Source organism: Scyliorhinus canicula, unplaced genomic scaffold, assembly GCF_902713615.1.
Source record: "Scyliorhinus canicula unplaced genomic scaffold, sScyCan1.1, whole genome shotgun sequence".
Classification (NCBI taxonomy): domain Eukaryota; kingdom Metazoa; phylum Chordata; class Chondrichthyes; order Carcharhiniformes; family Scyliorhinidae; genus Scyliorhinus; species Scyliorhinus canicula.
In genome coordinates, this window is record NW_024056028.1 from 175,587 (window position 1) to 187,442 (window position 11,856).

At 45.4% G+C, this 11,856-nt stretch overlaps 1 protein-coding gene across 1 annotated transcript; it reads left to right on the forward strand.

The window, feature by feature from the left end:
• Nucleotides 1–2,755: 2,755 nt before the first annotated feature.
• Nucleotides 2,756–9,864, forward strand: LOC119961690 (zinc finger protein 551-like; the record flags this gene model as incomplete). Its single annotated transcript, XM_038788973.1, has 4 exons — nucleotides 2,756–3,162; nucleotides 3,247–3,691; nucleotides 3,753–4,025; nucleotides 9,823–9,864. Coding segments are annotated over 4 exons (1,167 nt in total), but the record flags the coding sequence as incomplete, so codon positions are not given.
• Between the last annotated feature and the right edge of the window lie 1,992 nt (nucleotides 9,865–11,856).

The window sequence follows — 11,856 nt, forward strand, 5'->3', positions numbered from 1 at the left end:
CCACAGGAATGTAGATCTTGTCCAATACAGATAACTGGACCCCAGTCCATGCTTTACAATAAAGGCATTCGCCTCCTCCAGTGTCTCCAAATGGAAGTCTTTGGACTCATTTGTAACCCGCAGCTTTGCCGGATAAACCACCCCGAATCAAACTCCTTTCTTACACAGAACAGCCTGAGCCTTATTAAAGGCCGCTCACTTACTCACCAGCTCAGCTCCCACATCCTGGTAAATCCTCACTCAGATAACTGAGTGAATCCCTTCACACACTTAGAACAGGTGAATGGTCTGTAGCCGGTGTGACTGCGGTGATGAGTCCCCAGCTCACATGGGGACTTGAATCCCGCCCCACAGTCCCCACATGAAAGCAGGCCAGCAGCACGGTTCAATTCCCGTACCAGCCTCCCCGAACAGGCGCCGGAATGTGGCGACTAGGGGCTTTTCACAGTAACTTCATTGAAGCCTACTTGGGACAATAAGAGATTTTCATTTCATTTCAATAAACAACAAGTCATAAATACAAGAAAGCTATGAATAAATCCAAGGGGACATTACAGCCAAAATTATTTATCACAGGTTCAGAATTTGCAACTCATTACCATGGAAATGAGTTGAGATTATTGGGCAGCCAATGTGTCAATGGTGCGTAAATGGGTGATGGAGGGGGAGGGACCGCATGGGAAAGAATGGAGATGGTGTCATGTAGAGGTACGAGCCTGGGTGCCATGGTAACGGCGCCGTTGCCGCTCACCCCTAAGAGGTTTACCACGAGCCCGGTGGTGGCGGCGACCCTAAGAAACTGGGAACAGTGGAGATGGCATAGGGGGGAAACAGGGGGCTCGATGGAGGCTCCATTGGGTGTCAATCATTGGTTCATCCCAGGGAACAGGGATGCGGGATTTAGCGGGTGGCAATGGGTGGGCATCAGTAAATTGAGGGACCTGTTTATTGGCGGGAGGCTTGCGGGCCTGGGGGAACTGGAAGATAAATTTGGGCTTCCCCAAGGAACATGTTCAGATACTTGCAGGTAAAAGCGTTTGCTAGGCGACAGGTAGAGGGATTCCCTTTGCTGCCCTCGCGGGGGACGATGGACAGAGTGCTTTCGGGGGTGTGGGTCGGAGAGGGGAAGGTGTCTGACATCTACAAGGTAAGGCAGGAGGTGGAGGAGTCGTCAGTGGAGGAGCTGAAGGCTAAATGGGAGGGGGAACTTGGGCGGATGCCTTGGAGTCAACTCTTCCTCCTCATGTGCGAGGCTTAGTCTCATCCAATTTAAGGTGCTGCATCGGGCCACATGTCCGGGACTAGGAAGAGTAGGTTCTTTGGGGGTGAGGACAGGTGCACCAGATGTTCGGGGAGTCCAGCGAACCACGCCCATATGTTCTGGGCATGCCCAGCACTGGAAGAATTCTGTAAGGGGGTGACAGGGACGATGTCGAGGGTGGTTGGATCCAGGGTCAAACCAGGGTGGGGACTCGTGATTTTTAGAGTTGCGGTAGAGCCGAGAGTGCAGGAGGCGAAAGAGGCCGGTGTCCTGGCCTTTGCGTCCTTAGTAGCCCAACGAAGGATTCTGCTACAGTGGAAGGATACGAGGCCCCCAAGTGTGGAGACCTGGATCAGTGACATGGCGGGATTTATAAAATTGGAAAGGGTCAAATTTGCCCCGAGAGGATCAATACAGGGTTCTATAAACGATGGCAGCCTTTTCTGGACTTCCTGGCTCAAAGATAGGTATCTTGGTCAATAGCAGCAGCAACCCGGGGAGGGGTGTTCCTTATTGTAGTTTCTATTATGTAACTTAATATTGTGTTAATTTGCGTTGTTGTTAAAATGCTGTGTTGTTCATGGAGGTGGGGCAAATGTTTATGATTGCTAATATTGTTATTTTTGGTATTTTATTATGGTTTGTTGTTGTATAAATTCAAAATTTTTCAATAAAAATTATTTTTTTAAGAAAGGAAATGAGTTGAGGAAAGTGCTGAGATGTTTTCAAAAGGAAACGGGACAAGCACATGAGAGAAAATGGAATCGAAAATCTGCTGAAAGGCTGAGATTTGATCGGTGTGACAGTCGGAGATGTGTGCCGAGTATTGATAGCAGCAGAATCTGTGACAGAATGGCCTGTTTGTGTCTTATATATTCACAGTATTTCAATGTAATCTCCTTTTACAGAATATTTGCAGATGCAAACATCATGTCGAAATCTGACAGAGTCCCTTGATTCATCAGGACCGGCCTTTCAACGTGGAAGGAGAAATGTTTGTTTTGTCTTTCGGGGAAAAAATTCAAAAATCCCTGTGATTGGAAAAGTACCGAGACACAGACATCTACGTAATTTTCCACAGCTAACAGGAACTGAGCTTTAACCAATCACACAGCATGAAAAGAAATTGCAGCATTTACATCAGGGAGACACCGTACTCAGGCTTCAACTGATGATCCAAGTTGGAGAGACATAAGGACATTCCCACCAAAGGAATCAAGAAGCAGCAATTGGACATTCAGCCCCGTGAGCCTGTTCCACCATTTAATAACATCACGGCTGATCTGATAGTGACCTCAAATCTGCATCCCACCTACACCTGATAACTTGACGATAACCATGGAGAAACCGTGGAAATGTGGGGACTGTTGGATGGGATGCAATTCCCCGTCTGAATTGGAAACTCATCAACGTATTCACACTGGGGAAAGGCCGCTCACCTGCTCCGTATGTGCTGACTGTGAGAAGAGTTTTAAAAGTAAACAGGATTTACTGAGACACCAACGCACTCACACTGGGGAGAGGCCATTCACCTGCTCAGTGTGTGGGAAGGGATTCACTCAGTCATCATCCCTCCTGACACACCAACTTGTTCGTACTGATCAGAGACCGTTTAAATGTGCTGACTGTGGAAAGAGCTTTAAATGCAGAAAAGATTTACTGACACATCAACGTATTCACACTGGGGAGAGGCCATTCACCTGCTCCGTGTGTGGGAAGGGATTCACTCTGTCATCCCACCGCCTGAAACACCAACTTGTTCATACTGATCAGAGACCTTTTAAATGTGCTGATTGTGAGAAGAGCTTTAAAAGCAGAAATAGTTTACTGTTACATCAACGCACTCACACTGGGGAGAGGCCATTCACCTGTTTGGAATGTGGGAAGGGATTTAATGCTTCGTCAAACCTCCGGGCTCACCGCTGGGTTCACTCTGACCAGAGACCGTTTAAATGTGCTGACTGTGAGAAGAGCTTTAAAAGCAGAAAGGATTTACTGACACATCAACGCATTCACACTGGGGAGAAGCCATTCACCTGCTCCGTGTGTGGGAAGGGATTCACTCAGTCATCCTCCCTCCTGAAACACCAACTTGTTCATACTGATCAGAGACCTTTTAAATGTGCTGACTGTGAGAAGAGCTTTAAAAGCAGAACTGATTTACTGACACATGAACGTACTCACACTGGGGAGAGGCCATTCTCCTGCTCCGTGTGTGGGAAGGGATTCACTCTGTCATCCTCCCTCCGGAAACACCAACTTGTTCATACTGATCAGAGACCTTTTAAATGTGCTGACTGTGAGAAGAGTTTTAAATGTAAACAGGATTTACTGAGACACCAACGCACTCACACTGGGGAGAGGCCATTCACCTGCTCCGTGTGTGGGAAGGGATTCACTCAGTCATCAGACCTCCTGAGACACCAACTTGTCCATACTGATCAGACCTTTTAAATGTGCTGACTGTGAAAGGAGCTTTAAACGCAGAAAGGATTTACTGACACATCAACGTACTCACACTGGGGAGAGGCCGTTCACCTGCTCCGTGTGTGGGAAGGGATTCATTTGTTCATCCCAGCTTCTGCAACACCAGCGAGTTCACACTGGGCAGAGGCCGTACTCTTGCCCCGTGTGTGACAAGAAATTTACTCAGTCATCCCACCTGATCACACACCAACTTGTTCACACTGATCAGAAACCTTTTAAATGTTCTGAATGTGAAAAAAGATTTAAAAGTGAACAGAATCTGCAGAAACACCAGCGAGTTCACACTGAAACAGAATCATAGAATTTACAGTGCAGAAGGAGGGCATTCGGCCCATCGAGTGCACAGGCCCTTGGAAAGAGCACCGTATTTAAGCCCAGACCTCCACCCTAACCCATAACCCCACCTAACGTTTTTGGACACAAAGAACAATTTAGCATGGCCAATCCACCTGATCTACACGTGTTTATTCTTGTGGGAGGAAACTGGAGCACCTGGAGGAAACCCACGCAGCCATGGGGAGAACGTGCAAACTCCACACACACAGTGAGCCAAGCCAGGCATTCTGGGACCCTGGAGCTTGAAGCAACAGCGCTAACCACTGTGCTACCGTGTGGCCCACATGTGGGAGCGGTACTGGGGAGAGGCTGTTTAACTGCTCCGTGTGTGGGAGGAGATTCACTCAGTCAAACAACCTACACAGACACCAGCAAGTTCACAGGCAACAGCAGGGTTTGGATTCAGCTGTTGTTGCTGCTGTTAGTCACATCCGGGACTGAATGATGCCTGGACGTTTGTTTCCAGTGGGATTCCACAGTTTTCCGGGAAATATCCATGATTTAGACTGAAATGTGTGCACCAGGATTATACAAAAGTTGCTGATGTGATTTAGACAATGAGGGAGAAAGCCATTGACTGGGTCAGGTGGACAGAAAAGTGGTGAATGGAAATTTAGATAATGAGAGGTTAGGAACACACTTCAGTTAACTCCCGATAAAAATAAGGTCACTTCAGGATAATGGAAAAAACTGATTGGTGGAGAAACTACAAATAATCCTTTGTTTTAACATAAATTCAGAGTACCCGATTATTACTATTTTTTATTTTCAATTAAGGGGCAATTTAGCCTGGCCAATCCACCTAACCTGCACATCCTTGGGTTGTGGGGGTGAAACCCATGCAGACCCGTGGAGAATATGCAACCTCCACATGGGCAGTGACCCAGGGCCAGGATTCAAACCCGGGTCCACAGCGCTGTAGTCCCACTGCTAACCACTGCTCCATGTGCTGCACGAGCTACAAATAATTCAAAATAACTTTATTGAACAGTTCTCAAATGGAAAGGCAGTTGACCGCATTAAAACTAAGGATCTGCAATAGACGTTTGATCCACCAAGTCATATTTAGGGCAAGATTATAAACAGAGGGCATTCATTTAAAGTGATTAGAAAAAGAAGCAATGCTGAGCAAGGCTAGGAGAGTGGGCAAAGAAGTGGCAGATGGCATACAATGTGGAAAAGTGTCAGGTTATGCACTTTGGAAGGAGAAATGGAGGCATAGACTATTCTCTAAATGGGAAAATGCTGAGGAAATCACAAGTACAAAGGCACTTGGGAGTCCTTGTTCAAGATTCTCTTCAGGTTAAACTGCAGGTGCACTGCAGCCTCACGGTGCCGAGGTCCCAGGTTCGATCCTGGCTCTGGGTCACTGTCCGTTTGGAGTTTACACATTCTCCCCATGTTTGCATGGGTTTCGCCCCCACAACCCAAAGATGTGCAGGGGAGGTGGATTGGCCACGCTAAACGTCCCCCTAATTGGAAAAAATGAATTGGGTACTCTATATTTTTTTTTAAACGCAAAAAAAAAGGTTAATGTACAGAACATGGTTATTACACAAAGTTAAGACTCAACCTTTATCAATAACTTGGTAATATATCCTCGTTTGTGGACAATTAGAACAAATGTACATTTCAAAAATGCTCTGACTACCACTGGGCCTCCTAAAGTGTTTTAAAGCCAATGGAGTACTTTTGAAATATATTCACTGTTGTAATGTAGGAAATGTAAGTACGCATGTGGAACCACATTTAGTCTCTGGGTCTGTACTCGTTCGAATTTAGAAGGATATAGGGGTATCTTATTAAAACTTACAGGGTACTGCGAGGCCTGGGTAGAGTGGACATTGAGAAGATGTTTCCACTTGTAGGAAAGTTTCCTTAAAACTCTCCAAAAAATACCTTTGGCAGGAAAGTCGGCAGGCATTGGAAAATAAACAGAAATCACAGCAACATGTTCATTTTAACCGACCCTCCAGTGACCCCCCCCCCCCCCCTCCAATCCCGAGCAACCTGCACCCCCACATATCTAAAGTGAACCCCTGCCCTACGGAATGGCAGCCCCCCCACCCCTGCCCACACTCCCGGCCTTAACACCACAAAATACTCACTCTTGTCTAGATTTAATTTGTACCCCGAGAAAGACCCAAAGACCCGAAGCAGCTCCAATATTCCCTCTCCTGACACACTTGGTTCCGATACATATAATAACAAATCATCGGCAGACAAGGTCACCTTGTGCTCTATTCACCCTCCCACCCCCCGCAATATCCCTTTCCATACCCTCAAACCTCTTAACGTGATGGCCAACGGTGATTTTGCAATGGCCAACGGCTGAACCGCGAGTGCAAGCAGCAGGGGGGACATAGGACATCTCAGCCTTGTCCCACGGTGGAGAGAAAAGTATCTCGAGCTGATGTTTTTTATGCAGACACTGGCCCTGGCTCCTTATACAGTAGCTTTACCCAGTCCACAAATCGTGGACCAATCCCAAACCGCTCCAGAACTGCTGGCAAGTGCCCCCATTCTACTCGGTCAAACGCTTTCTCGGTGTCCACTGCCACAACCACCTCTGTTTCTTTCCCCTCCTAATGTTTGAAAAGAGCTGCCTCCCTCACACAAACCCCATCTGATCTTCACCTATCACCTTCAGGAGGCACTTCTCCAGCCTACCTACCAGTACCTCCGCTAATACCTTTGCGTTCACGTTTAAAAGTGATATGGGCCTGTACAACCCACACTCCGTCAGATCCTTATCTCTTTTCAGCAACAGGGAAACCGATGCCTGCCCCAAAGTTTGTGGTTACACCCCCTTCCCTATCGCCTCCTCAAACATCTCTACCATCAGGGGTACCAGCTTATCCTGCAGACACACCAGCGAGTTCACACTGGGGAGAGGCCATTCACCTGCTCTCAGTGTGGGAAGGGATTACATAGAAAATAGGAGCAGGATGAGAGCATTTGGCCCTTCACGCCTGCTCTGCCATTCATAATGATCATGGCTTATCATCCAACTTAATAGCTTAATCCCGATTTCCCTCCTACATCCTTTGATTCACTTTGCTCTGAATGCTGTATCTAACTATTTCTTGAAAACATACAATGTATTGGCCTCAACTATTTCCTGTGGTAACAATTCCACAAGCTCACCACTCTCTGGTAAAATTACTCATCTCTGTCCGAAATGGTCCACCCCGTATTCTCAGACCACGACCTCTCGTTCGATACACTCCCACCATCGGGAAAATCTTTCCTGCATCTACCCTGTCAAATCCTGTTGGAATATTATAGGTTTCTATGAGATTCCCCCATTCTTCTGAACTCCAGCGAATACAATACTAACTGATTCAATCTCTCATACAGCAGTCCCATCATCCCAGGAATCAGTCTGGTAAACCTTCGCTACACTCCCTCTAGAGCAAGAATATCCTTCCTCAGATAAGGAGACCAAAACTGTTCACAATATTCCAGGTATGGCCTCGCCAAGGCCCTGTGTAATAATAGCAAGATATTCCTGCTCCTGTACTTGAATCCGCTCGCAATGAAGGCTAGCATACCATTTGCCTTCTTTACCGCCTGCTGTAGCTGCATGCTTACCTTCAGTGACTGGTGTACGAGGATACCCAGGTCTCGTTGCACATTTCCATCTCCTATTTATGACAATTCAGATAATAGCCTGCCTTCTCGTTTTGCTACCAAACTGGATAACCTTGCATTTCCCCAAATTATACTGTATCTGCCATTCATTTGCCCACTCACTCAACTTGTCCAAATCACTCTGAAGGATCTGTGCAACCTCCTCACAGCTCACCCTCCCAAGCAACTTGTGTCATCTGCAAATTTGGAGATATTGCATTTTTTTCCCTCCTAAATCGTTAGGTGACGCAGTGGTTAGCACTGTGGTATGACGGAGCTGAGGACCAATGTTCAACCCTGACCCCAGGTCACTGTCCATGTGGAGACACGTTCTCCAAGTGTCTGCGTGGGTGTCACCCCCATAACTCAAAGATGTTCACCTCTATTTACACAATTCACTCGGTTATGCCGTCTGCAGTCACACCAGGGAGTTCACACTGGGGAGAGGCCATTCACCTGCTCTCAATGTGCGAAGGGATTTTGTAATTCATCTCACTTTCTGAGACACCAACAAGTTCACAACCGATTACAAGGATTGGATTCTGCTGTTGTTTCTGTTCTCAATTATATCCAGGACTGCATTTTGTTCATTCTGTTGGTCAATGGGGAAGGTCAGAGGGTTTCTTTCTGCTGGACTGGCCGGTCTCACGGCTTCGTCTCCAGTGGGCTGATTCTCTCTGAGCCTTCTTGCGAATTTCATAGGATCAAGGAGTAAAATGGGGTTTGGAGGTTAGATGATGTTTCATTACCATTTCTGTTTGGAAAGCCCCAAAATCATGCCACATTGCCATGAAGATGGGCTATGGTGGTTACATAGTTCTTTTGTTTAATTTATCTTGGTGCTTCTCACAGAAGAAAACTATCAGGGTGTGAGGGGCAAGTTGTCTGAGGTGCACTGGCAAACTATATTAAATAGTATGAGACAGGCAATCACTAATATTTCAGGAATTATTACAGATTCACACTGGGATCAGTTAGCCCAGTTGGCTGGATGGCTGGTTCGTGTTGAGTGACACCAACATTACAGGTTAAATTCCCATACTGGCTGAGGTTAGCCATGGTCTGTGTCAGTATTTATGCTCCACATGAGCCTCCACCCACCCCTCTATATCCTTCCCCCCCCCCCCCCCCCCCCCAACAGCATCTCCTTCTATTCCCTTCTCCCTCATGTATGTATCTAGCTTTACGTTCAATAGATTCATGCTGTTCATCTCAACCACTTGCTGTGGTAACGAGTTCCACATTCTCACCACTCGCTGGGTAAAGAGGTGTCTATTGAAATTCCTATTGGATTATTGAATCCCTTCATAATCTCAAAGACTTCCATCAGTCTTCTCTTTTCCAGAAAAAAGCAGCCCCAGCCTTTCCCAAGTGTTAAATGCTCTCAGTTCTGTATATTATGAATCTTTGTTGCACCTTATCCAGTGCCTCTATTTCCTTTTTCTAAATGGAGATCACCAATGTTGACAGTGGTCCCAGTGTCGGTGAATCATCGTTTTAAACAAGTTGAACATTTCCTCCGTGCTTTTCAATTCTATCCCTCGGCAATGGAACCCAATATAAGGGCTTCACACTTTAGGAAAGATATGAAGTTCTTTGAGAGGGTGTAGAGGACATTTACGAGAATGGCAACAGAGATGAGGGACTCCAATTAGTTGGAGTGACTGGAGCAGCTGAATTTCTCTCCTGAGATCACAGCATCTGGAGGGTGGGGAATGGGGTCATTCAGCCTTTTGAGACCGTGTCGGCTCCCTGTGGAGGAAGCCAGTCTGTCCATTGTCCCGTTCTGTCCCCAAATCCCTGTGGGTTTATTTCTCTCAGTGCCCATCCAATTTCATGTTGAAATCCTTCCCTCATTTCTGCATCTCCCACCCTCATAGGCAGTAGGTTCCAAGTTGTTACCACTCCCTTTACATGTACACAAGGCTCCTAGAGCACAGAGGAGTCTATTTGGCCCATTTGGCGATCCATTTAATCTCATTGTTCGACTTTTTTTTCAGAATGCATCAAATTCCCTTTTGGAAGTTACAGTCCAATGAGATTCTGGCACCATTTATAGACCGTGCATTCCAAATCACAACCACATAATTGTGCATGTTTCACAGAGTATTCAAAGTGGTGTCAACGACGTTATTCCACAAAATTAAGACTCAATCTTTATCAATGATTTTGGTGAGGAAAACGATTGTAATATATCCGAGTTTGCGGACAATTAGAACAAATAGACATTTGTATAAAACCTCTCACTCCCACTGGACCTCCTGAAGTGTTTTAAAGCCAATGGAGTACTTTTCAAACATATTCACTGTTGTAATGTAGGAAGCTGTCAGTACATATGTGCAATCACATTTAGTTTTAAAATTGTTATTTTCATAGTGCATTCTGTCATTAGTAACAAGGTCAAGGAAGCCCTTTTATACCTCTAACATGTGCCTCCTGCAGCCATTTCACCTTCTGTACCTTTTCCAAATTAACTATGTATTGATTTCATAGCACAAAACAATAATTAAGTTCATGATTATTCAGTAGTGAACATTGATTATCAATAGTGAATTGGTGCATTGGGTAATTATATTTCAAAGACTCGATCTTTATTTTAAAAAATAACATTATCAACCAAAATGTTTCCAGAAACTGCAGAACTATGAGAATTTGTTTGAAAAAATAAATTACTTTATAATTTTGAGAAGTTGCAAGACGTCATATTCTGCCAAGCCTATGTGGCTAGGCAGTGGAGTAATGGTATTGTTACTGGGCGAGTAATCCAGAGACCCAGGTTAATGCTTTGGGGATCTGGGATTGAATCTGCCTGTGACAGATGTTGAATAAAGGGGAGGTATTTTGTTTGTATGGATTTGTTTTTGTGTTTTATAAAATTAAAAATGTAATTAAAATATTTTCCAAAAAAAACATTCCTTTAAGATCTCAAAACTGTGGACTCAGTTCATGTGTGGGCTTCACTGCCTTTTGCTGAGGGATTTAAACATGAGCACAGGAACAGGCCCTTCAGCCCTCCAAGCCTGCACTGACCATGCTGCCCGTCTGAACTAAAAACCCCTATGCTTCCGGGGACCATATCCCTCTATTCCCATCCTATTCATATATTTGTCAAGACGTCACTATCGTATCCGCTTCCACTATCTCCCCCGGCAGCGAGTTCCAGGCTCCCATCACCCTCTGTTCAAAATGCTGGCCTCATACATCTCCTTTAAACCTTGCTCCTTGCATCTTAAACCTATGCCCGCTCATAATTGACCGTTGCAACCAAGGAAAAAGCTATCCACTCTGTCCAGGCCCCTTATATTCTTATAGACTTCTATCAGGTCCCCCCTCAACCTCCGTCATTCCAATGAGAACAAACCAAGTTTCTCCAACCTATCCTGATAGCTAATGCCCTCCATACCAGGCAACATCCTCGTAAATCTTTTCTGTACTGTCTCCAAAGCCTCGACAAACTTATTTGATTTGATTTGTCACATGCACCAAAGTACAGTTTGTAAGGAGCATCCAGGAGAGTTTTTTAGAGCAGTATGTAAATAGTCCAACTCGGGAAGGGGCCATACTGGACCTGGTATTGGGGAATGATCCCGGCCAGGTGGTTGATGTTTCAGTCGGTGATTACTTTGGGAATAGCGATCACAATTCCATAAGTTTTAGAATACTCATGGACAAGGACAAGAGGGGTCCGAAAGGAAGAGTACTAAATTGGGGAAAGGCAGAGTATAACATAATTCGGCAGGAGCTAGGGAATGTGGATTGGAAGCAGCTGTTTAAGGGTAAATCCACATTTGAAATGTGGAAGTCTTTTAAGGAAAGGTTGATTAGAGTGCAGGACAGACATGTTCCTGTGAAAATGAAAGATAGAAATGGCAAGATTAGGGAACCATGGATGACGGGTGAAATTGTGAGACTAGCTCAGATGAAAAAGGAAGCATACATAGGATCGAGGCAACTCAAAACTGATGAAGCTTTGGAGGAATATCGGGAAAGTAGGACGAATCTCAAACGCGCAATAAAGAGGGCTAAAAGGGGTCATGAAATATCTTTGGCTAACAGGGTTAAGGAAAATCCCAAAGCATTTTATTCGTATGTAAGGAGCAAGAGGGTAACTAGAGAAAGGATTGGCCCACTTAAAGACA